The sequence below is a fragment of the Diadema antillarum genome, unplaced genomic scaffold, assembly GCF_040938485.1.
Source record: "Diadema antillarum isolate AM-2024a unplaced genomic scaffold, OU_Dant_1.0 seq00000385_RagTag, whole genome shotgun sequence".
Classification (NCBI taxonomy): domain Eukaryota; kingdom Metazoa; phylum Echinodermata; class Echinoidea; order Diadematoida; family Diadematidae; genus Diadema; species Diadema antillarum.
The window spans coordinates 425810-450105 of record NW_027271383.1 but is presented as its reverse complement, the minus strand read 5'-3'; the positions used below and the strand labels follow the sequence as shown (position 1 = coordinate 450105).

Below are 24296 nucleotides of genomic sequence, written 5' to 3'. Positions count from 1 at the left end.
TTTGACAGTCACATATGTACCCTAAAAATGACTATTTTGTTGCATTGAAATTTATATAACATTTTTGAAATGTTAATAATTTTCTACAGCAACTGCAGAGATCTAATTTTTTATGTTAAAAGCATAGTTGTATGGTCAATTGAAATGACCAAATTAGTTTGGTTTGTATCTGGCCCTTTATTTTAGAATACTATGACTTCAAATTTGAGGTTTCGGAGGCTTCATTTTCCGTTAACAATTGTTTACAAACTTTGATGGACAATAATGATCAGTGGATGTGTTTTGGTTACTTTCTTTTATGCTGAAAATAGTAAGGTGCAGCTAAACTTTAGACTTACATCAAAGTTTACTTGATTCTAGGGCTATTTGAAATTTTGTGATAATTTTATTCCATCAAGTGAAATTTCCGTTAGCAGTTTTGAAGCCTCCGAAACAAAGTGTTTGGTCAAATAATATGAATATAGATAAGGGAAGCAACCTAATCTAGATGTCAAAATGTAGGATATGGGGCCCTAACCTAATAGACCAAAAATAGTTAAGATCCGCCAAACTCTCTGAAAATAGGAGACAATACAAATTTTCCGTTAACACGTGAAGCCTCCGAGACGCATTGAAGCCTCCGAAACAGCAAAAACATCTAATTTGACATTTCTGATAAATTCTTTGAGTGTTTGCCCCAAATTATGCCATGAAATCATCAACAGACATGGACTGACAACAAAAATAATAAAAACATTATGATACTGCAATAATTTTTTGAGCTAATTCACTTTATAGAGAAAAAGTGGTTTCGGAGGTTTCAAAAGGATGTTAACACTGCATTTTTGTGATTTTCTCTGGACAAAATCAAATTAGATTTATTGTTCACCGACATAATGATCGCTTATGACATATCTAAAGATATTTAATCACATTCAGTTTTCTGGCTGCTTTGTTTACTCACCAATATAGATTTACTATACGATTTACCTATTTTTCTTACACAGTGCAGTGTGTCACACATAACTCACCTTTTCACTCAGCAACAAGATATTAGCAGATGAGGATGTTGCCCCACAAATATGTTTAAACAGTGTATATCAACCAAAAAAGACACAATTTACCCATCACTTTCTACATAACATACATGATTTTCATAAAAACATTACAGCATACCAAATTAATTTTCCAGATGTTTCGGAGGCTTCATTTTATGTTAACAGCATGTAAATGGAATGTTTTGATTACAATTTTGTAATTCTAAGTCTATCAAATAACTGTTTGGACTGAATGAGACTTAATGATTCCTCAAGCAAGGTGTAGATAGTTGTTTAAATGTATGAAAAGCATTTATTTTGTGGGTTTCCATTTGAAACAATGGAACAGGCTAGATATTGTGAGTAATGAAAGTGACTTCCAGCTTGCATGCCTGCCCACATCATGCAACAGTAGTGCAATAAAGCAAGTAGTTGTGGATACATCAATGTTCTTAAAGTTGGATAACTCATTTTTACTCTTGAGAGAAGTTGAAGTGTTGTGACCATATTTGTATCACTCTTGTGACTGGTTAGACTTTGTTAATGAAGACCAAACAATTACTTGATTATTAAGTGTTAAATACACTTTTTTTTTAAAGAACTGAACACTATTCCTGTCCTGAAGATTCAAGGACTTTAATAGATGGTTATTCAAGAGGGAAGCATACACGTAACTAAGAAATATATACTTTTGAATTTAAGGTTGTATCTTTTATGCATGATCAAGACCACATGGTGGAAAATACTTTTTGGATTTTTACACTTTCGACTCACTATCATCTGAGTGTAATAGTTTCGAAACACAATCTTTTACATGTTCATTTATAACCCATTGACAAATCCATTCCATTGTTACTCACATGGCATTTGTTTTTGCCATACTAAAATCTTGACTTTTTCAGCTTTCCATTTCTTAATAAGTTCTTTGGCTTTCATTTCCAATACTTATTTGGAGGAAAGTGATTAATCAATAAATTTGTGATTGGATTTGAAAATAGCTAACATCTTGCAGATTATCATTTCTGTGGTGTGACTTGGATCACAGGGTACTGTTTTGGAATTTTGACATTTGAATACTTCATTCAGACAGGTTTTCATGTCAATCTGTATGTCAGATCTGATGCATGCTAGGTGCAACACAATCTTGATACTATACCCTATTTTCCATACTTTATCGTGCTGGCAGTGACCTCTTGACTATTTTTGATTAAACAAAATGTAACTTGTGTTACGAAACATCTCTTTGCATACATGTGTGAGACTCTATGACATGTTTGCGGATGTAGTTCTCAGTGCAGTAAATGGACAGTAATGGTTGGGATAGGATTGTTTATAAATGACATATAGACCTCTACATGTACTTAAATAGCCTGTTGCCATGGGGTACATGTAGTTTACATGGGTGGGTGACTGGAGAAGTTATGTTCATGAAGAACAATACTGAAATGATTGAAATCTTTATAATCTGTTTAGTCCTGGCTTTTCTGGAAAAAGTTACAAGCCCCTAACTATTTTGAAATTCAAAGGGTTAAAACTGTAGTCTGTGGGTTTATATACTATTTAAAACAAACTTGTGGGTTTCTAACAAACTTAGATATTTAAACACATTTGCTGCTTTTGAATTTTTTGCTAAAAAGGTTTGTCATTTTTAGAAACAGTAAAAGTTCTGTTAGCAATTTCTCAATGTGTACCTTCAAAAACAGGCCTCCTAGCTGTCACAGGAGTCACACAAACTGGAATTTTACAAAATAACTTTAAAAAAAGAAGCCTTTGAAGAATTTTAAAAAAATATTAATAAAATGATATGAAACAGGGGTGACTTGTATACCACAGAAAAAGAAAGTAAAATTCTAACTATCATTATAGGGAACTATACATTTGGTCAACATTTTTTTTTAATTCAAATTCATACACAGTCATGGGTAGGGTATGTACATTTATCTTTTGAAGAGGCGATTCAAAAAGATGAATGGGATCTTGACCATTTCAATTTCTAGTGATTTCCATGATAATATCACCAATATATTGATTATAATTCCAACTCCATTTTGATGATGACAGTTTGATGATGACCCTTACATGGAATGGCTGATCGGTGTTTAAGATTGCTGTTCTACATGTATGACCATGATCACTGCATTTGATAGCTATAGTAGGGGATATCAGGCATGGTCCATATGCAAAAGAATGTTTATAAGCCTTTTTTCCCCTTTCTATATTTTACAATGCTATGTTGTAATCTAACCGTCATGCCATCACATAGTCTATTTTCTATCCCTTTCTCATCAACAGTTGAAATTGATTTCACATGTTATAAAGCAATTATGATGGGTGGTTTATGTCAATATACATCCCACAAACTGCACTTATAAAGCAAGCAAACATAATCTTTGCATCAAGTCTATAGCTACAGTTCTAACTCATTGAAAGTAATTCTTACTGCATTATGATGAAAAGTTTGACAAATGCATACAGCTGTACATGTGTGTAGCCTAATCATGTTCTGCATTGCCAAAGTCATGGATATGCAAATACAGTGTATGTATACAACTGAGCATAAAGATTTAAAATATTTTTCTTTGTCTCTTAACATATATGTTGGGAAGTCTTTTTTTCTGCATACAAATAAATACTATTTTACATGTTACAACATTGTTAGTTATTTGGAAACAATCAGCTGCATTAATGTACTTCATATCACCTTAAAATGGACCATTTTTGCATGTTAACAGTCATGATGAAGCCTCCGAAACATGCGTTGCTGCTAACTTTAAGCCGCAAAAAAAAAGAAAAGAAAAAAGATGTTCCTAATCAGTGTACTTTTATTGCTACTGTTGCAGTTTCCTTTAGAATCATATTGCCTCATGTAATGTCATAAATTCGAACTGAGCATTGCTCAAAGTGTACACAGTTTGTTATTCACTTTTGTGGAAGCCAATTTCCTTATAATAATAAGTACAATTTGTATGAAGGGTAAACATTATGCACTGCCATAAAATGTACATCTGTATACTGTTATTCACATTTTATTGATGCCCTGTTGTTATTCTAGCATGTAGTGATAGTTGCTTACAGTAGTTTTATTATTTTAAGTGAATACAGAACTAGAACTTTGTGTTGGCAGTTTTGAAGCCTCCGAAACACACTAGTTTGTTAACTGAAGCCTCCGAAACTCACAAGTCTGAAAATTTCAACTTTGTCAAAAATAATCGAATTTCTTTGGGATTTGGGTTGATAAATGTTTGTTACCAAGAGATAATTTAGGGCTATGTTTAGAGTGGCTCTTGCTCCTAGAACATTCTTTTAACTTAAAAATAGTTTGTCAGGTACCATTTTTACCTTGGAATTTGAAGTTCACATCCAAATAATTGCAAGAGCGAATATCTGTTGGGGGAAAAGTGTTTTGATATTTCAAATATATGTTCACAGCAAATGAAAAGTTGCATTACATCCACCATTTATCTTCATTTGGTTGCTGTGGGTGACCAAAACAGTCTTGTCGTTTTTACCTAAATTTATCTAAAATTCCATAATAGTCACTTCATTTTTCATATTTAGCCTAAGAATTAAGCTCTGGAATGACAAAATATTGAAAATATAGACATTCCTATATGAAATAAAGGCAAAGATAAAAATGGAAACACAACTTTAATTTTTGACCCTTGCCACATCAAAGTTACACCCTTTACTGTAAAACTGACCGTATATCAGTAGCATATCAGTGCATATTATACAGGTCATAAGTGAGCAATTTTCAAACTTTACACATTTATGCTCTTTCAGAGTGCCTTGATCAACCACCAATAATCTGAAAGTTTTCTAAAAGATGGTGAGAATGGAGTAAAAACCATTGCAAGTAAATGAAGTTGTTGCGAATGTAAGAAAAATTGGGTTATTTTTTTTCTTGCGACGATGGTGCACCTTGTCTTCCAATAAAAAATCACTATCACAACCAATCAACACTGCCATACATACAGTGATCACCCATCCTTGGGCACGCAGCATCCTGACCGGCCCATCAGGCCAGCAAGGGTCAGCAAGCAAGCATCTGATCAGCGTGTGTGTGCAAAGTAAAGTCATGCAGACACAGATGCTTGTAGGCGCTCATTTGATAATTTACCCTTACCCTTACATGCCTTCAGAGCCAAGAAGCGCACAAGAAAATCTACAGCAACTTCAAAATGCAGAAGCTCTCATTTTGCAGCAACATCAGGCCATAAGAAACTAGAAATGTTGCTATGGCAACTGGTATGCCTCTGCCATAATGCATGGTTCTCCCAATAGGTCTATAGCATGTCTTGACAATGTGTGACTACAGTTCCACATGTACATGTAATTGGCAAACTAGAAATGATGCCTCCGCCATAATGCATGATTCTCCCAATAGGTGTATAGCACAATGTCTTCACAATGTGTGACGACTTGATGACAGTTTCACATAACTGGCAAAGTATTGAAATGATAGGTTTGTCAGAAATGTCTTGAATGTTCACTTTCCTTGAACTACATGTAAGTTTGCTATAATTGTCTAAGATAGAGTGCAGGTACATGTATTTTGGGAATTGACGATTTAACTGACTTTTGACCGACCCTTTTATAAGTTTATGCATTGAGTAATTTTCAAGGTATGAAGAAAGAGTGTAATTACAGTATAGAACAGATTTTTTTTTCTTATTTTTGCATTTTAGCCTGGCCTTTGACCCTTAATGTTTGACCTTGACCTTCTGGTAGGAAATTTCCCAAAAAATCTCCATTAGGTAATACATGTATATATCAAGTGTTTAAAAAATGATACTGCAAGCATTGCATATACTAGTACATGAGGGAAAGATTGAAATTTTGAGGAGTTGACCTTGACATTGACCCCTGACTATGGACCCATGACCCCTAAATTCCCTAGATAATCCCTGCCAGTCAGTACATGCGTATGTACCAAGTTCCATGAAGATACATTGAACCATTTGCAAGAAAAGTGAAATTGTAACATTTTCACTTGACCTTTGACCATATGACATGAAACTCTCTCTGGAGAATCTTTACGCAGTAGTACATGTCTACACTAAGTTTCAAGAAAATATCTTCGGTCATTGCATAGATATGGGGGGAATAGCAACATTTTTAGCATTTGACCTTGACTTTCTAACCTTTGACCTCTTGCCAATTTCACTAAAAAAAGACTCAACCAATTACCCCATCATATATCATCCTTGGACCAAGTTTGGTGAAAGTTGCTTCATCCAGTTTTGAGTTATCACGTAAACAGATAAATTTTAGTATTTGACCTTGATCTTTGACCTTTGACCTCTGTCCGCTTTCCCTCAAAAACTAGTCAAGTAATTGCTCCATCATACATCATCCTTGGACAAAGTCTGGTGATATTTGCTTGATCCAGTCTCGAGTTATCACGTAAACGAATACAATTTCATGATTTGACCTTGACCTTTGACCTTTGGCCTTAAGCCGATTTCACCCAAAATCTAATCAAGTAATTGCGTCATCATACTTTATACTTGGGACCAAGTTTGGTAAAATTCCAGTTAATATTACTCAAGTTATCGCGTAAATGAATGCAGACGGACGTACAGACGTACGGACGGACGGACGGACGGACGGACGGACGGACGGACAGACAACCCGAAAACATAATGCCTCCGGCACCACTTCGTGGCGGAGGCATAAAAAAATCAAAATCAAATGTTTGTCATAAATGTGTTTCATGTTCATACATTGAGTAATCTTCAAGGTACTACAAGTGTAATTTCAGCACTAAATGGTCAAATTCTAGCATTTTAACCTGGTGTTTGACTCTTGACCTTTTCCCCTATGACTCAAAAATTCCCATGAGAATGACTGCCAGGCAGTACATGTATAATACATACCAAGTTTCATGGTGACACCCTGAGCCACCATGAGCCACATACGTATGGAGGAAAAAGTAAAATTAAGCATTTTCGGCTTATCATTGACCGCAAACCTTTTGGCCAAAAGCTTTCTCGGAGAATCTCTATCAGGTAATACATGTATACGCTGAGTTTCAATAAAATACCTTCAAGCACTGCATAGTTGTTTGTAATTTGTATGAGGGAAATAGTGAAATTTTGAGTTGACCTTGACCTTTGACCCCATGACCCCAAAATTTTCAAGAGAATCACTGTCAGGCAGTACATGCATATGTATTAAGTTCCATGAAGATACCTTGAACCATTTCTGAGAAATGGAGAAAAAAAAAACAATTTTAGAATTTCACTTGACCTTTGATCTTTGACCTCATGGTCTAAAACTTTCTCTAGAGAATCTTTATTGGTAATACATATATCGCTGCTGGGGCAACAAGACCTCGTATCTACAAAATGTCCAATGTTCAGGAGAGCAAAAAAACCTGGCAGCCAAAGCACTGTATCCAATGGGATAGACATTCCTTTGACATGCCGTTGTTGCTTCATTTTTGGGGTAAGACAGCTAGGATTTGGACAGGACATCACTTAACTGATTATCTGACCATTAATCCAAAAAAGTCATTTTCACCAAAATTGCAGATTCAAGGTCTTGTCACCCCAGTGACGGTATATAGTTAATTTCAGGGAAATACCTTCAGGCATCGCATAGATACAACAACATTGTATATGGGAAATAAAAATATAATGCACTTTGCATTTTTCCAACTTTCTCACAAGTTACATTATGAATATATAATATGAATGCTAATTAATCTCTCTTTTAAACACAAAAGATAGAGTGATATGAACAACCATTACATGCATTGCAGCTCTTAAAAAAAAACAAATCTTGATCTATATATTTGTACCACGGTTACTGTCACTATTTTGAACTTACTTGGCTTATGGGATTCTGATCAAAATACTCCTCTATGAAGTGTTCAAGAAGCTGGAAATAAAATGAAAACAAATAAGAACGCAGACTGAATGCAAATAATACTCTCTATACATGTTCTTTAAGAGGATTAACATCTTCTGCATATACGTTGCAATGTACAGACCTTTATTTGAACTCATAACCTGATTTAGTTTTATAAACAATCTCAACCACACATTGTTCAACAATGAAACCTCACTGACAGAAGCTTTTCTGCTGAAATAGCAAATTTAATTACACAACAGTTCACTGTCCCTTTCAAAATCTTTGCTCGCAATTATTTTGTCTGTAGAGAAGAGGACACACGAACAATATCAGTAAAAAATTGCACTTCTTTAACTGCAAAATGTTATTAACAATGGAAACATGTATTTGCCAATTATTTAAACAGAAAAATTTCACATTCAAGTAGTAATTCTGGCAAACAAAATTATGCACAAATGTGCACAAGATGGTGAAATGCTAACTTTTTATGCGATACTCAAGTTCCTTTTTTCAGCCCTGGGATATCGATAACAAGAAGATTTGAAGAAAAACTGAAAGGGTTGTTTTGTAACATATAACTATTAAGTTTCACTAAGGATTTCAGTATTTTCTCTTAAACACAGCTTAAAAATGTTAAAATTAAGAACCTTGTATTTGGTCTCCATGTCAAAACTCTACAGAAGAGCGGCTTGGAGCATGGAACATCAAAGCCAGAGGAATGCTTAGCATTCAATTGTTATGCTATAGAACCTACGCATAAATTTGCACAAATTAGATAGAGATTCCACTCCTTCTCTAACACCTCCCTGTTTAAACAGAGCTGATAATTGTCAGGTGGGAAAGAATATCCCAAATGAGGAGAAAGCGTATCAAACATCAGTTTCATGGAGCAATAGTTTTTGTACAAGGACAAGCTCATTTTGTTACAGCCAATATCTTACAGCATCCGTATCTGCTATATCAGGAATATGGCAAAGAGATTAAAGTACAAATGGACTGACATTGATGAAAACATATTTGGCAGACACCTCACAAGCAGTTTTGCAGTAGAGCTAATCTTGTCATTCCAAATTTTTCCTGTTTAATCATGATTCCACCACTATCATATTTGACATCATGTATTTTTGTTTGTTTGTTTATTTGTTTTTTAATGCAAAGTTTGTAAACCAATTATGAAAGTGGAAATAAATGAAATGATATGAAATGTAATGAAATTCCGTATTACACACTGTATTCAAACATGATCACAATGTAAAGGGGTTTATTTCATTCTATGAAAACAGCAAAGCTACATAAGTAACTGATCTCATGAAAAGCATTTGTAGCACACACACACACACAAAAAAAAAAACCTGGAGGTTTTTGTTTTTGTTTTTTTTAAGCATTATTGATTGCATGTACCATGGTACTAGTTTTTTTTTTTTAATACTATTCAGTAAGTTAGGGGATTGCAAGGTATTTTGACAGAAAAGCTCAGAGAGCAAATACAGTCAACCTTGCCTCAAAGTCGACATAATCGGGACTGAGCAAAACATATCAACTTACGCATAGTTGGCTTACATTATGCATAATTAATTTTCCTTCTACAGAGTAAGATTAGGATTACGATGCAGATCGCTATCCATATCTTACTCCTTATACCGTCGAAATGTGCCTGCTGTATCTTTGCAACAAAAATATTTTGGTTCATGCATAAATCATGCACAGATTAGTAAAAATAATGCAACAAATGCGACATTCAGAGAGATCTTGAGAAAGCGGGATGGAAACCTGGGCCCGTTTCTGGAAACTTTACATTGCAAACTCAACTTGAAAAATCAAACACAAATCTAAAAATCACCTGCAACTTTGCACTTACATGTACATGCAGGTGCATTGCTGAAGAGACTTGCATTTGCTTTCGTATGATTTTGTCAAAATGATTTTAAGTGTGGACTGTATTAATGTATATAAATGTAAATTTCCTCTCCTGAGTCATGATCATAATCTTTTGCTCAAATTCCTATCGCCATATTCTAGAAAGAATTGTTCTTGCACTCTAATTCACTGCATTAATGCTCTGTAGGGCGCGGTCCCATCTGAAAATGAAAAAAAAGAAATCTGAAACCGACATCCAAAAATACAAAGTTGAGTGTGATATGATGGACTTGCATTTGATTCTTAGAGTTGCATTTAAATGCAATCGAGTTTCTAGTTTCGTACAATCTTCTAGTTTTGTAGGATTATCATATGCTAGCCTTTCAGCAATCCACTTGCGTTTGGATACAAAGTAGCAGGTGATTTGATATTTTGAGTTGAATTTAAATGCAAAGTTTCAGAAACAGGCCTGAGTTTATTATCCCACTTCAAATAATTAACCTAATGACTACTCTGATTAATGAAAGGGTCTATTTCATGACTGTATAACAAACATCTACAAGGATCTAGGTATACAAAACATTTGTGTTAATAAGAAAAATGAATCTTCATAACAATGATTGAACCTTATTTCACTTTCGGATGAAGAAAGCTTTGGAATAATAAAGGGAAAAATTGTGACTTTTCTGCCATGTCGACTTAAGCGAGGTGTCGACTTATGCGATGTCAACTTAAGTGAGGTTTACTGTGCATTTTATTTCCATTTATATTCTAGCTTTGACAAACCCTTCACACAGCCACACGTTACACTTTATTTGTGGAAAAGGTTTTACCTTAGCACAGCAAGTAAGTCTATTTGGCTTCAGATCTTGATCCTCCATGGACCGCGAACAGTCAATAATAAGGAATAGATGACGCATCTGCAAAAGAAAATTCATATTCAGCATGGAAAAGCAATAAAATATGTACAATTCATTTATTAAAGAACCAGATTAAAAACAAGGCAAGTGCCAAAATGTGTCTCGCCCATTCGCGTAGAAGAAATTAATGTTTGTCTAACTCCAAGAAGTTCATTGACTCCACCTATGACCTTTGACCATGTGGTGACCTTCAACTCCCCAAGGGACATTTACCAGCTAAGTTTGGTCACAAACGGACACACGAATCAAAAGTTATGAGCCATAATCAAAACGTGCGGTAAAAACTTAACATTGGGCCCTACAAGTTCGTTGACCCCACCTATGACCTTCAACCTTGTGATGAACTTTAACTCCCCAAGGGACATCTACCATCCAAGTTCGGTCACAAACGGACAAAGGGATCAAAAGTTATGAGCCATAATCGAAACGCGCCGTAAAAACTTAGCATGGGGCCTAAAAGTTTGTTGACCCATGTCTGTGACCTTTGACCTTGTGATGAACTTTAATTCCCCAAGGGACATTTACCATCCAAGTTTGTTCAAAAAACAGACATGGACATAGAGATCAAAAGTTATGAGCCATAATTGAAGCCACGCTCAGCCTGGGCTCAGCCCGGGCTCGACCCAGCCCTGCACTGTAAACGGGGTCTAGGGGTGCGTTCGAGCGCTCTAAAGCGAACCAAAGCGTACCGTACCGAACTGCGCCAGTTTTGGAGCGTTCGAGCGCTCTGTGGAGAAAGCGTACCTCACGAGTAATTTTTAGAAAAGGTCACGCTTGTTTGTAGCAAGAATGTCATTCACCTGTCGCTTGAACTACGGTACTTACAGTAACAGCTGTCCTGAACAAAGAGAATGATGTCTTTGCATTGTGACGTATGCGCATGATACGTGCATGCTTTACAACGAACTTTTGGTATGCTTTGGTACGGGAAGTGGTCCGCTTTTGGCTCGGTACAGTACGGTACGGTACACTTTGGGAGCGTTCGAGCGCTCCTCTGGCGCGGGCACGGTACGGTACAGTTCGCTTTAGGAGAGCACTCGAACACACCCCTTGATTAGACAATTTCTGAATCATATTTTTACCTCCGCCAAGGGAGGAGGTTATGTTTTCGTTACCGTTGGTTTGTTTGTTAGTTAGTTTGTCCGTGTGCAAAATAACTCAAAAAGTTGTGCACGGATTTGTATGAAACTTGCATGAAAGGTTGAGAATGACACGAGTAATAAATGATTAAATTTTGGTAGTGATCAGGAAATTTTTATGGATTTTATGAAGGATTTTTGGTATTTTGCCAGGTACAAGTTCAAGCTGCGCATTTTTGAGGTTTTCATGCGCACTAAAGTGCGTGCTCTAGTTTCTGCTGGGGAGAGGTGCACCGCGCATCTGAGGGTTTATGATGTAACAAAGACTTCTATATTGAGAAATCGGGCGATTTATCAGTGGGTGGAAATCACTGATCTCTATGGAAGAGTAAGATCACGTGGGAAAGTAGCTGCTTGGCGGAGGTCTGCGCCCTCAGAGTGCTTTTCTAGTTACAACATGAAGTCAGTTGTTTACACAAGTCATTCACATGAATCAAAGGCAAAAAATTACCATCCCCAGTCTGACATTGTTTGGTCGGTCCTCCAAGCGTCGCCTCTTGGCTCTCTGGACGATATCATCAACTGTTGCTTGTAGAGACCCTTCCTCATCTTCTTTAAGAGCCTCCCTGCATCACAGAAGACCAACCAGGAGAAATCACATGCACTGAAATTCACCACTATCAAGCAATATTGAATAATCTCTTTATCTCTACAAAGTTAAGCATGAAAGATACAGTTTACACACACTACAAGATAGATATATTACCGTTGAATCAATAGACATTTTGGCCCTCGGTAGCCCTGTCCTATGACTCCAATATGGATGTCATGTCTACTCTAAAGGATGGTTCCTACCAAATCTGGGAAGAATCTGAGTGTGCAACTTGAAGCAAATGATGATACAGTTAATATTTCCTTTGATTAAGCAACATGAAGCAAATGATGATATGTGACCCTGCATCACAAAACAAACAGAAAGTCGCCAGACATGAAATTTAAGGTAAGAGCATGTTCTGAAAGAGCAATCTTTAAGCTTTAAAATGCGATGAATAACTCAAATCAAATGGGCTCTCCTAACCTATCGTTGTAAATATCGGAAAGAAAGTACACACTCAGGAAAAGTGTGAACTGAGATAAGAGGCTCTGAAGTACAGCATCTATTCAAGCGCTTTAATAATCTTTACCAAGCCGTGCTGGCTGTGCGATGAATGGGACAAAAACAGGATGTAATCCACAGAGTAACATCAATGAAGAGATTGTCAGATTAAACTGAAATTGACCATGCCTTATTAACACATTCTGTCCATAATCAATGCCAACTTTCAAAGCAGTAGCATCATCCTTTCAAAAGTTATCAGAGTTGAAAGTGAAGAGTGTGTACAAGGTTTTTTAAGAGATGAAAAGGGGACTCTAAAGACACACTTCATCACACTATTCCACCAAAAAATGTTCGAGATAAACTGTTAAAAAACACACTTTCCTGTCCATTTCATGATCCCAAATTTTAGCATAATGTAGAAGAAGACTTGCTCTTTCAGAAAATATGAAAAAGTCAATATCGGCTCGGTTGACCCATTTCACCTATTTTCAGTCCTCACACAAAATCAGTGTGTGCGACTTTTTGTTCGTTTTGTGGTGCACGGTCACATATATATGGTTATTGAATGTTTCCTTTGGGTCCCCCTCTGAGACCAAACAGGGTGATACCTGGAACTGTCTAAAACAACTACAGTGCAAGTTGTAGCTATAACAATACTGGAAAGAGCAGTGGTGGCTTAATGGAGTCACCAGTGCTGCCATCAAGAATTACACTGAGTGATTTCAAGTTTGGTGCTAGTGCTAGGGTATAGAAGCTAGCGCTACGAGAGATTGCTCTTGCAATTTGCGTAGTATGCTCATGGGCGAAATTGATGCGCAATTTGTGTCAATAAGAGGGTATATATTGCGTGACCCTAGCAGTGCCGTATGTGTAACACGGCACTGAGCCCTAGTATACCATTGTATATGGAGTGATTTCTGTCTCCCTTTCATTTTCTCCCTTTTAGGGGGGCATACAGAGGATGAGATTGTACTTAGAATTTCATTTTGTTACATAGTTCAAATATCATTCCTGTCTAAGCATGAAATGCAAAATTTGAAGAGATGCCCTTTATTTTCCAATCTGCAGTCCCATAAAGTTTGAGCTAACTACCAGTAATTACTGTAGGGCGTATTTTTATTTTTTAAACCATTTTGTTTCAATTAGTACAGGCTACTATGTAATCCTGCCAGATTTTTGTGCCAAAATTGATTTTTTTCTTTGCTAACTTTGTCAATTTGGGGGTGCTGAATCCAAAAAGCTTTGGTTCCATTTTTTCCCATGTCTTCAGCCACCATTTTGAATTTCAAAATGGCCGCTATAGCAAACTGTATTTTTATCCATATCTCATACAGTAAGCATTGTTGAAGCTTCAAATTTGGTGCAAAATGTATGGTTGTAATGTCAGACACTCTGGAATATCTTTTTCTGATATTGTGGATTGTTTTGATACAATTTGTAGGCTGCCATCTTGAATTTCAAAATGGTTACCATAGAAAACAGTATTTTGAACCATATCTCATACAATGAGCATTGTAGAAGCTTCAAATTTGGTGCAAAATGCATGGTTGTGATGTCAGACACTTTGATATATCATTTTGTGGATTGTGTTTGGCTGCCATCTTGAAATTCAAAATGGCCACCATAGCGTTTTTTTTACCCATATCTCATGTTGCAATTATTGCAGGAGCATCAAATTTTCAGTAATGCACATACTTGTGGTGTCCAACATTCCAGTACAGCTGTTTCCTATTGTGGATCATTAGATAGGCCACCATCTTGAAATTCAAGATGGTGACCATAGAAAAACATAATACGGGTACAGTCAACCTCGCATACCTTAAATTAGTTGGGACTGAAGACAAGGCAATCGCCAAATTGTGTCTCGCCCATTCGCGTACAAGGAATTAATATCTTTTACAACTCCCAGAAGTTAATTGACCTGCTTATGAACTTTGACCTTGTGATGACCTTTAACTCTCCAAGAGACATCTACCGTCCAAGTTTGGTCACAAACGGACATAGGGATCAAAAGTTATGAGCCACAATCAAAACGCGCCCTAAAAACATAACATTGGGCCCAAAAAGTTTGTTGACCCCTGTCTGTGACCTTTGACCTTGTGACGACCTTCACCTCCCCAAGGGACATCTTCCCTCCAAGTTTGGTCACAAACGGACAAAGGGATCAAAAGTTATGAGTCATAAACGAAATGCACCCTAAAAACTTAACACTGGGCCCTAAAAGTTCGTTGACCCCTGTCTGTAACCTTTGACCTTGTGGTTACCTTCAACTTCCCAAGAGACATCTACCATCACCCAAGTTTGATTGCCATTGTAGCAACATGTGCTGAGTTACGTGTGATAAGAGTCTTGCAAGTAAACTTTAACGTATGACCTCAAATGACCTTTGACCTTATCATGTGACCTCTTACGGCACCATAACATGAAGGTACCCCCAATGCATCCATCACCCAAGTTTGATTGCCATTGAGCAACATGTGTCGAGTTACATGTGATAAGGGAGTCTTGCAAGTAAACTTTAACGTATGACCTCAAATGACCTTTGACCTTATCATGTGACCTCCAACGGCACCATAACATGAAGGTACCCCCATTGCATCCATCACCCAAGTTTGATTGCCATTGTAGCAACATGTGTCGAGTTACATGTGATAAGAGTCTTGCAAGTAAACTTTAACGTATTACCTCAAATGACCTTTGACCTTATCCTGTCACCTCCAACGGCACCATAACATGAAGGTACCCCCAGTGCATCTATGACCCAAGTTAGGTTGTAAACCAAGCAACTTATGTGAAGTTATTTGTCAATTTATAAGAGAGTCTTGTAGGTAAACTTTAACATAGAAAAGAGTCTTGCACATACTCTTTAATATATGACCTCAAATGACCTTTGACATCATCACATGACCTCTGACAACACCATAACATGAAGATACCCCTAGTGCTTCTATCACCCAAGTGTGGCTGCCATTGCTGTAACAGTTGCCAAGTTATGCATCATAAGAGAGTCTTGCAGGTAAACTTAAACATTTGTGATGGACGACGGACGGACGACGGACGGACGACGGACGGACGCCATTTGGATCCCTTAGTCTCGCCTTCACCTCCGGTGGGCGAGACAAAAATGGTTCGAAGTACGCAAACTTCGAGGTCCGCCAACGTCAAATTTTCTTCGACTTATCTGACGTTTATCGATGTTCAACATGGTATCTGTTATAGCACCTACCGATTGTTTGCATGCTTGTCAATTGTATTCTAATCGACTTTAAAGGGACTGTATAGTACTGGTTTAGGTGGGGATTCATGTTTTGGACATTTCTAAGTGAGATACTGAGAAACCTCTTACGAAATATGAAAGAGCATGTAATTTTAAGAAGGATTCAATGCTTATTTGATGAAAATTGGTTTTCAAATGGGTGAGGTATCCAAAAAAGTGATAATAATAAAAGACTACAGGCCACGCCTTTTATTAGGATCTCTTTGTTTCACCTTGTTTTTGGATATCTCAGCCATTTCAAAACCGATTGTCATCAAATAAACTTTTGATACCTCTTAGAATTGCATGCTCTTTGACATTCATAGAGTGGTTTCTGAATATCTCGCAAAACGTTAAAAGCTAAATCCTCACCTCGACCAGAACTGTACACACCCTTTAATATGAATTAATTGAATGAAAATCGATGTTCTTCTTTCAACACTGTTTTCTGGTGGACAATTAAATCACTTATCACCATAAAAACAAAAAGAAAATACCGGTACGTAGTCAAGTGAAAGACGGGGTTGCAGAACATGCGTGCTGAATGTACATTGCGTGTGGATGACCGTGGTGTGTCTACACAATACTGTGTATGCATTTGCATAATACTCGTACACATCATGTGGAGAAACCTGTCGAAACAGAAACTAAATTTACCAAGCACACAGTTACACAACAATCACAAGAATCACATTCTTAGCTTTGCAAATTATTAATATTTTGCACAACATCTTACTATGGGTGTACATGTAGCTCACCAAAGAACATCTAGAGCTACATACATGGAGCGACGGCAATATTGCACCGCTACGCACCGGTCTTCAGTCTACCAGTAGCACTCAAAGTCAGCCGATTGATTATGTTAATCATTTCCAAATGTACGAAGCAACAATATGTTACTTATTTAGCATCGTACGGAGCAGAATATTGCCGTTATTCATTTCCAAATTTAAAAGCAAACATCCGACATTTATTTTACTACAATCATATATGGAGGCGAATGTTACTGCTGTCCACTTCTAAAAGTGAAATGAATCATTTGTCAATTATTTTAGCATCGTACAGAGCCGAATGTTACTGTTTTTCATTTTTGAACGTCAAGGCAGACATCAGACATTTATTTTACTCTCAAACGCAGCTGAATGTTACTGTTATTGATTTCGAAACGTAATAACAAATGTCCAACATTTATTTAATCATACTACGGAGTTGAATATTATTGTTATTCATTTCCGAACGTCAAAGGGATCATTCGACATTTATTTTAGCATCTTCTGGAGCTAAATGTTATTGCTATTTACTTTCGAACTTAAAAGCAAACATCTGGCATTTATTCTATCATCGTACGGAGTTGAATATTATTGTTATTCATTTCCGAACGTCTAAGGGATCATTCGACATTCATTTTAGCATCTTCTGGAGCCGAATGTTATCGCTATTTACTTTCGAACGTAAAAGCAAACATCCGGCATTTATTTTTGTCATCGTACAATGTATATGGAGATGACTATTATTATCATTCATTTCCGACTGTCAAAGCAGACAGTCGACATTTATTTCAGCATCTTCCGGAGTCGAATGTTATCCTTATTCATTTCCGAACGCAAAATTATATATCTGACATTAATTTAAGCACCATACGGAGCTGAATCTTACCGTTCTTCATTTCCAAAAGTATAAGCAAACATCCGACAATTATTTTAGTATCATATGGAGTTGAATATCACCGTTATTCATTTCCAAAATTAAAAGCAAACATCTGACATTTAATTTAGCATCTTGCGGAGCCGATTGTTACCGTTGTTCATCTCCAAAAGTAAAGGCAAACATTAGTCTTTTTTATTGTGGCCCGACGTGCGTTTTGGGTGGCCCCGGTAAATCATAAACATTTACCGAAGAGGATTGTTCTCATGAAAAAAGATAAACAATCTATAGGGGACCTATACGATTGTGCAAGAAAAAATAAATAAATTACCGAAAACTCAAATAAGATTTGAGTCAAAACAGGGGTAAAGTAAATGATGATTTTTTTTTGGTCTGAAAATCGTACAGCGTATCATTCCGTAACATCTAAATTTATCTGAATAAACTGTTGTTAAATCATGTCTTACTATTCTTAATTACGCTAGACCTATACTTCAAGATCATATACCACACTATTTCCATAATTGCATTGCTGGAAAAAAAAATCAGAGCTTGCGTTCTCGGGGGAGAATTAATGAAACAAACTTCGTGAAAGGAAAAAAGTTTTAAAAAACACTAGCTCAGGAGATTGATGTTTGGACAGTGGACCGTGATTAATGCCAAAGATATAGCTGTTAACACCTCAGCAGGTGCGCCATGACGGTTAAGAAATCTACGCACACGGCATGACTGTCACAATCGCAAATCAGAACACAGTGGTTAAAGAAAAGACGACGATGGGTCAGAGCGTATAGTGCTATCGTAAGCACTCCATTTTGACGGGTGCTATGCATACCGTGTACATGTGTCAGTAGGTGTTGGGGATTTTTCTTGTCAGCTGTGTACCGGGTATTTCTTAGGACGCACGATCGTTCTGGTCTCAGAATATTTACAATCAAGTGTGAAAAGATTTGTGACATGTCTTTGCTGTCCACACACGCTTAATCGGAAATGCTGAGTGATGTTTGCAATTTCGATTCGAGCAACATGCTGGGAAAAACAATAAGTTAATTAAGATCGGGACATTAGATTTCCCTTCGAGGTAACCAAACTTCGAGTTAGTTTTTTTTTGAGCTACGCGCGTTTTAATACACAGAAACTCCATAGGAACAATCGGGACTTTCATTTTGCCCCTGAGGTAAGTGATATTCGGTTAATCCGACGTCGAGGTTAGCGAGGTTGACTGTATGTGGTAAGCGCCTTAAATGAATTTGCCAAAATTGTCCTAGTTAGACCGAATTCATTTTCAGGTCATGCAGATCGACAGCCATCTCTTAATCCAAAATGGCCGCCATAAATTCGGACTGTAGGGACGAGGTTCCAATGACGTCATCAAGCCATCCCGAGGGGCAAAAACTGCGTGGGGGAGGGGGGGAGGGGTCCCATAATACTTCCCATACAATTGGTGTGGACAAGCGTGTAAGCGTTATATCCCACATCCCATAATAGCCAAGTGGGTATGTGGTTAGCATGCACGTGATTTGTGTTTTGCCTCTCAAACAAATTGGTGTCGTGGAACCTCGTTAATAGTTATATTTCATCCCAGTTATTAAATATTTGTAGAAAAGCAAGCATTGATACGATTAAAGGTGATCGTCAAAAACTTGATGCTTGCTCGAGAGAATGAAGACAACAAGGAAAAGTCTCGCAATGGCAAGAAATGCCATGGTCACCCTACCAGGCATCCCATTAACAAGCTTGTTTGTTGACCACAAAATGAAACAACTCATCAGGGAGCTCATTATTGCAGGATGTATTTCTGGAATAACACAGAGTGAATAAGAAATACCAATGAGTAGGTTTTTTCTGATTGCCCTTGTGTGGGTCATCCTAAATTATCAAGACTTCCAAGATGCTTACTGCTGTACTGCCAATGATTCTAAAACTACAAGGAGCAATAATAGCTCAGTTCTGTGGCACTTTGGATGCATCAGAATTCCTCAACAATTTAGAACACCATTACTCGAGGGTAATCTAAACTAGAACTATCACTCATTGTGATTAATATACCCCCACCCACAACTGAGGAAATTAGCTCAACCAGGATTTTTTTTTTAACTTTTTAATTAAAAAAAAATACCATGGCAATGCACTGTTCAACAGTAAATAAATGTATTGCTCACTGTTAGTCAAATGTCCCACATCTCAAGTCAAGTGCTCAAAAACTGAGTGAGCAAGATAAATAAACTGACGATTTCTATGGTTTTTATTAAAAATTGTGTAACCATGGCAACACAATGTTGGTTATTAAGAAAAAAAAATGAAGTTTGCACAACTATATATCATAGCCGTCACATGTGCCAAATTTCAAGCCAAATGCTAACAGGATGAGGGGCTTAGTTGAATTCACAATATTAGTGTATCATTTTCCTTCAAAATACACTGTTACCATGGCAACACATTTTCCACAATGACAAGAGTTTTTGCACATCTAGGTAATGTAGAGGTAACATGTGCCAAATATGAAGCCAAAATGCTCTAAACAGAGAGAGTTAGGATCTAATTGAAATGTTTGTATGATTTTCATTCAAAATGCACTGTTACCATGGCAACACATTGTTCAACAATGATGAAAGATTAAGTTTGCACATCTACGTACCATAGTGGTTGGGTGTGCCAAATTTCAAGCTAAATGCTCAAAGACTGAGGGAGTTGGCGGAATCCACATGCTTTTTGGTGAAAAAATGTTGTTACCATGGCAACGCATTGTTCAACAATAATGACAGATTAAGTTTGAACATCTATATGCTATAGTGGTCACATGTGCCAAATTTCAAGCCAAATGCTCAAAGACTGAGGGAGTTAACTGAATCCACAATATCTTTGCATGATTTTCATTTGAAATATACTGTTACCATGGCAACACATTGATCAACAATGACCAAAGACTATCTATGCTCATCTGCGTACTATAGTGGTCACATGTGCCAAATTTCAAGCTAACTGCTCAAAGACTAAGGCAGTTACCTGAATCCACAATATTTTTGTATATGCATTTTAGTGAAAAGCTGCTGCTAGTGTTACCATGGCAACCCATAGTTCACCACTGACGAAAGGTTAAGTTTGCACATCTACATGCTATAGTGATTGCATGTGCCAAATTTCAAGCCAAATGCTCAAAGAGTGAGGGAGTTAACTGAATCCACAATATTTTTGTATGATTTTCATTCAAAATATGCTATTACCATGGCAACTCACTGATCACCACTGACGAAAGATTACCTTTGCACATCTACGTATCACAGTGGTCATGTGTGCCAAATTTCTAGCTAAATGCTCAAAGACTAAAGGAAGTTAGCTGAATCCACAATATTTTTGTATTTTTTTTGTAAACAAAAGCTGTTACCATGGCAACGCATTGCTCAACACTCACGAAAGATTAATACCCCTTTCCCGCTGCCCGTCTCGGTGAACCACCGAGAGGTTCCCCGGTGAATTCACCGGGGAACCTCTCCGTGAAAGTTTCAGTGCCGTCGTTTCACACTGCTCTCGGTGAAACTTTCCCCTAGACGGGTTTTCTGCTCGCAACGTGGGTGATCTTATGTACTTGAGTTTGTTGTGCATCTGCGACTTGGTTTTTTCGATCCCATGTTCAGCAAGTTTTCGGAGGAGGGACTCGTACGCGGCAGCGTCAGCCGACGTCCCGCTCAGTTCTTCGTTCACTGCTGCCTCGCTATACGTACTCTCTCTTCGTCTTTGGTCCACGTAGTTCCAGCCATTTGCAAAATTTCCTCAAATTTCAACAGCACAAAACGTCAACGGATTTCTCCTGCACACTGTAAACCCAGCAATTGACGAGAAAAGCACAAAATACGAAAAAATCAAGCAAGAGGCGGACTGTATCAGACTTTACTGGAAGAGTTAAGAGCTAGACACTAGAGGAAGACGAAGAGGGAGGACGCATCAAATCGATCAAGTACAGTACACTGTAAACCTATCAGCTTTGTGTATGTATACACGGCGTGCTAATTAAACAATACAATGCACAGCACGATGCAAAACAATGCCGTCGCACTGTGAACGCCACATTGCACACAGTGTCGAGTGTATGTTTACAAACACGAATTACTAGTACCCTGTACGTGTGGATTTGGGAGGTTGAGTGCGCGCTAGCTAGCTGAAAACGTGTGCATGACCAGAAACAAAACATGACCTTTGACATAATCTGCATATTTTCCCCGGTGTTTCACCGAGACAACCTTTCACGCTGGGCGCTCTCGGTGAACCACCGGGTGATTTCCCGTTGAACTATCGGAGTTTACCCAGGACGCTTCTCGGGTAAAAATTGCCCAAAATTTCATCGGTGTTTCACCTAGGCTTCCCCTAGGTTTCAACCGAGTGACCTTTCACACTGCGGGGTTCCCCGGGTGCCCCCAGGTGCCCCCGGGGAAGATTTTCTTCAGCGGGAAAGGGGTATAAGTTTGCACATCTATATACTATAGTGGTCATGTGTGCCAAATTTCAAGTCAAATGCTCTAACACTGAGGGAGTTAACTGAATCCACAATATTTTCGTATGATTTTCATTCAAACTATGCTGTTACCATGGCAACACATTGATCAACAATGACGAAAGAGTACATATGCACATCTACATACAATAGTGGTCACATGTGCCAATTTTTAAGCCAAATGCTTGAAAACTGAAGGAGTCAGGCTAATCCACACATTTTTGTATGATTGGTTAAAAAAAAAATACTGTTGCCATGGCAACAGATTCATTACCACACACATCAAATGTGTTTTGCACAAATATACATTACATTGATCGCATAATCACAAATTCAAACTGAATTGCTACAAAACTAAGAGAGTAGAGCAATCCACAACATTTTGTAAGATTTTTATGAAAATCTTCCGTTGCCATGGCAACGCATTATGAAATACTCATGAAATAGGTTTCTTGCACATCTGCCTGTGATAGCGGTCACACATGCCAAATTTGAAGTTAATTGCTCAAAAAATGAGAAAGTTGTTCAATCCACAAGTTTTTATGAAAATATGCCGTTACCATGGCAACGCATTATGCGATACTAATGAAAAAGGTGTCTTGCACATCTACCTTTGATAGCGGTCACACATGCCAAATTTTGGGTCAATTGCTCAAAAAATGAGAGAGGAGTTCGATCTACAACATTTTGTTAGATTTTTTAAAAATTTGCCGTTGCCATGGCAACTCATTATGCAATACTAACGAAAAAGGTGTCTTGCACATCTCCCTTTGATAGCAGTCACACATGCCAAATTTGGGGATAATTGCTCAAGAAATGAGAGAGTAGTTTGATCCACAAGTTTTTACGAAAATATGCCGTTGCCATGGCAATGCATTATGCGATACTAACAAAAAAGGTGTCTTGCACATCTACCTTCGATAGCGGTCACACATGCCAAATTTTGGGTCAATTGCTAACAAAATGAGAGAGGAGTTCGACCCACAAGATTTTGCAACAGACCGACCGCCCGACCGCCCGACCGCCCACCCGACCGACCGACCGACCGACCGACCAACCGACCGGCCACCCAACCTCAGGGTGATTCCTATATACCCCCCTACACACTATGTGTGGGTGGGGGTATAAAAAAATGTCACTGCACTGAAACTGATGAATGTGGTGTTTGGCAATCAGGTATCGGAAACATTCAATTATCAGAAGTTATAAGTTCTACTGTTCTAAGTAATTCCTCAATCACTCTTCATCTCACAATTTTATGGCCTTCTCCTCATTCTCACTAACAAAGGTTCATTTTTCATACCCATGCCTTAGAAACACACAAAACTGAGCCAAATGATCAGCCTGAAAGTTGAAATACTGATCAGTCAATTCCATCTGACACAGAACGGGGAAAAACAGAGGGTTCATCAAAGATGCCATGGGAGCTGTCACCCGTCACAACAAGGAAGCAGATATCCTCATTCCATTGCATGTATTAGATGCTACTTCAAGAGCAACAGGGAATTTCAGAGACGTTATTGATGATTATTACATGTACGTATAGACACTGATATTTTCATTCTCCTAATGGATCTTTGCTTTACTTTTAATACTGCATCGCATGTTGTCTGCTCCATCACTGGAAAAGGAGATGAAAAAGTACAATTGACATTGTTGACAGATCATGTTCTTCAAATTATTGCAAAAAAACACAGGTCTGCTTGGTCACGCCTTTCATGGCGCAGGCTGAAGTTGAAAATTTGAGGATGTCTCAAAGAGCAGATGGATCAAGAATTCTCTGGAAGCCTTGAATCATGCAGAATGTGCAATGACACAGTCCATGCCTTCCAGAAGTTGGGCGTGGATGACTTCAACCTGGACAATCTCCCGCTTTGCTCTCGTAGAGTCTTGATACAACACATCCAGAGAACAAACCTCGTAAACCTTCAGAACCTATAATTTGTGCCTCTACTTACAGGTGAATATAATATGGCACATTGGAGTTATTTTCAACGGACATAAACTGTGCGATTAAATGCTTTGAGCTTCCTACACCAATGGTAGCTACAGAATTCATTATCATGTTCATATGGCAA

General features: G+C 37.7%; 1 protein-coding gene across 3 annotated transcripts in view; it reads right to left on the bottom strand.

The window, feature by feature from the left end:
• The window catches only part of LOC139731800 (general transcription factor IIH subunit 2-like), a 92080-nt gene that overhangs the window by 57623 nt on the left and 10161 nt on the right, over nt 1–24296 (bottom strand). For all 3 annotated transcript variants that reach the window (XM_071642673.1, XM_071642675.1, XM_071642674.1), the window contains exons 3-5: nt 12242–12356; nt 10565–10651; nt 7851–7901 (exon numbers count right to left, since the gene is read on the bottom strand). In XM_071642673.1, the coding sequence (XP_071498774.1) occupies nt 7851–7901; nt 10565–10651; nt 12242–12356 (253 nt within the window). The remainder of the gene's footprint in view (nt 1–7850; nt 7902–10564; nt 10652–12241; nt 12357–24296) is intronic.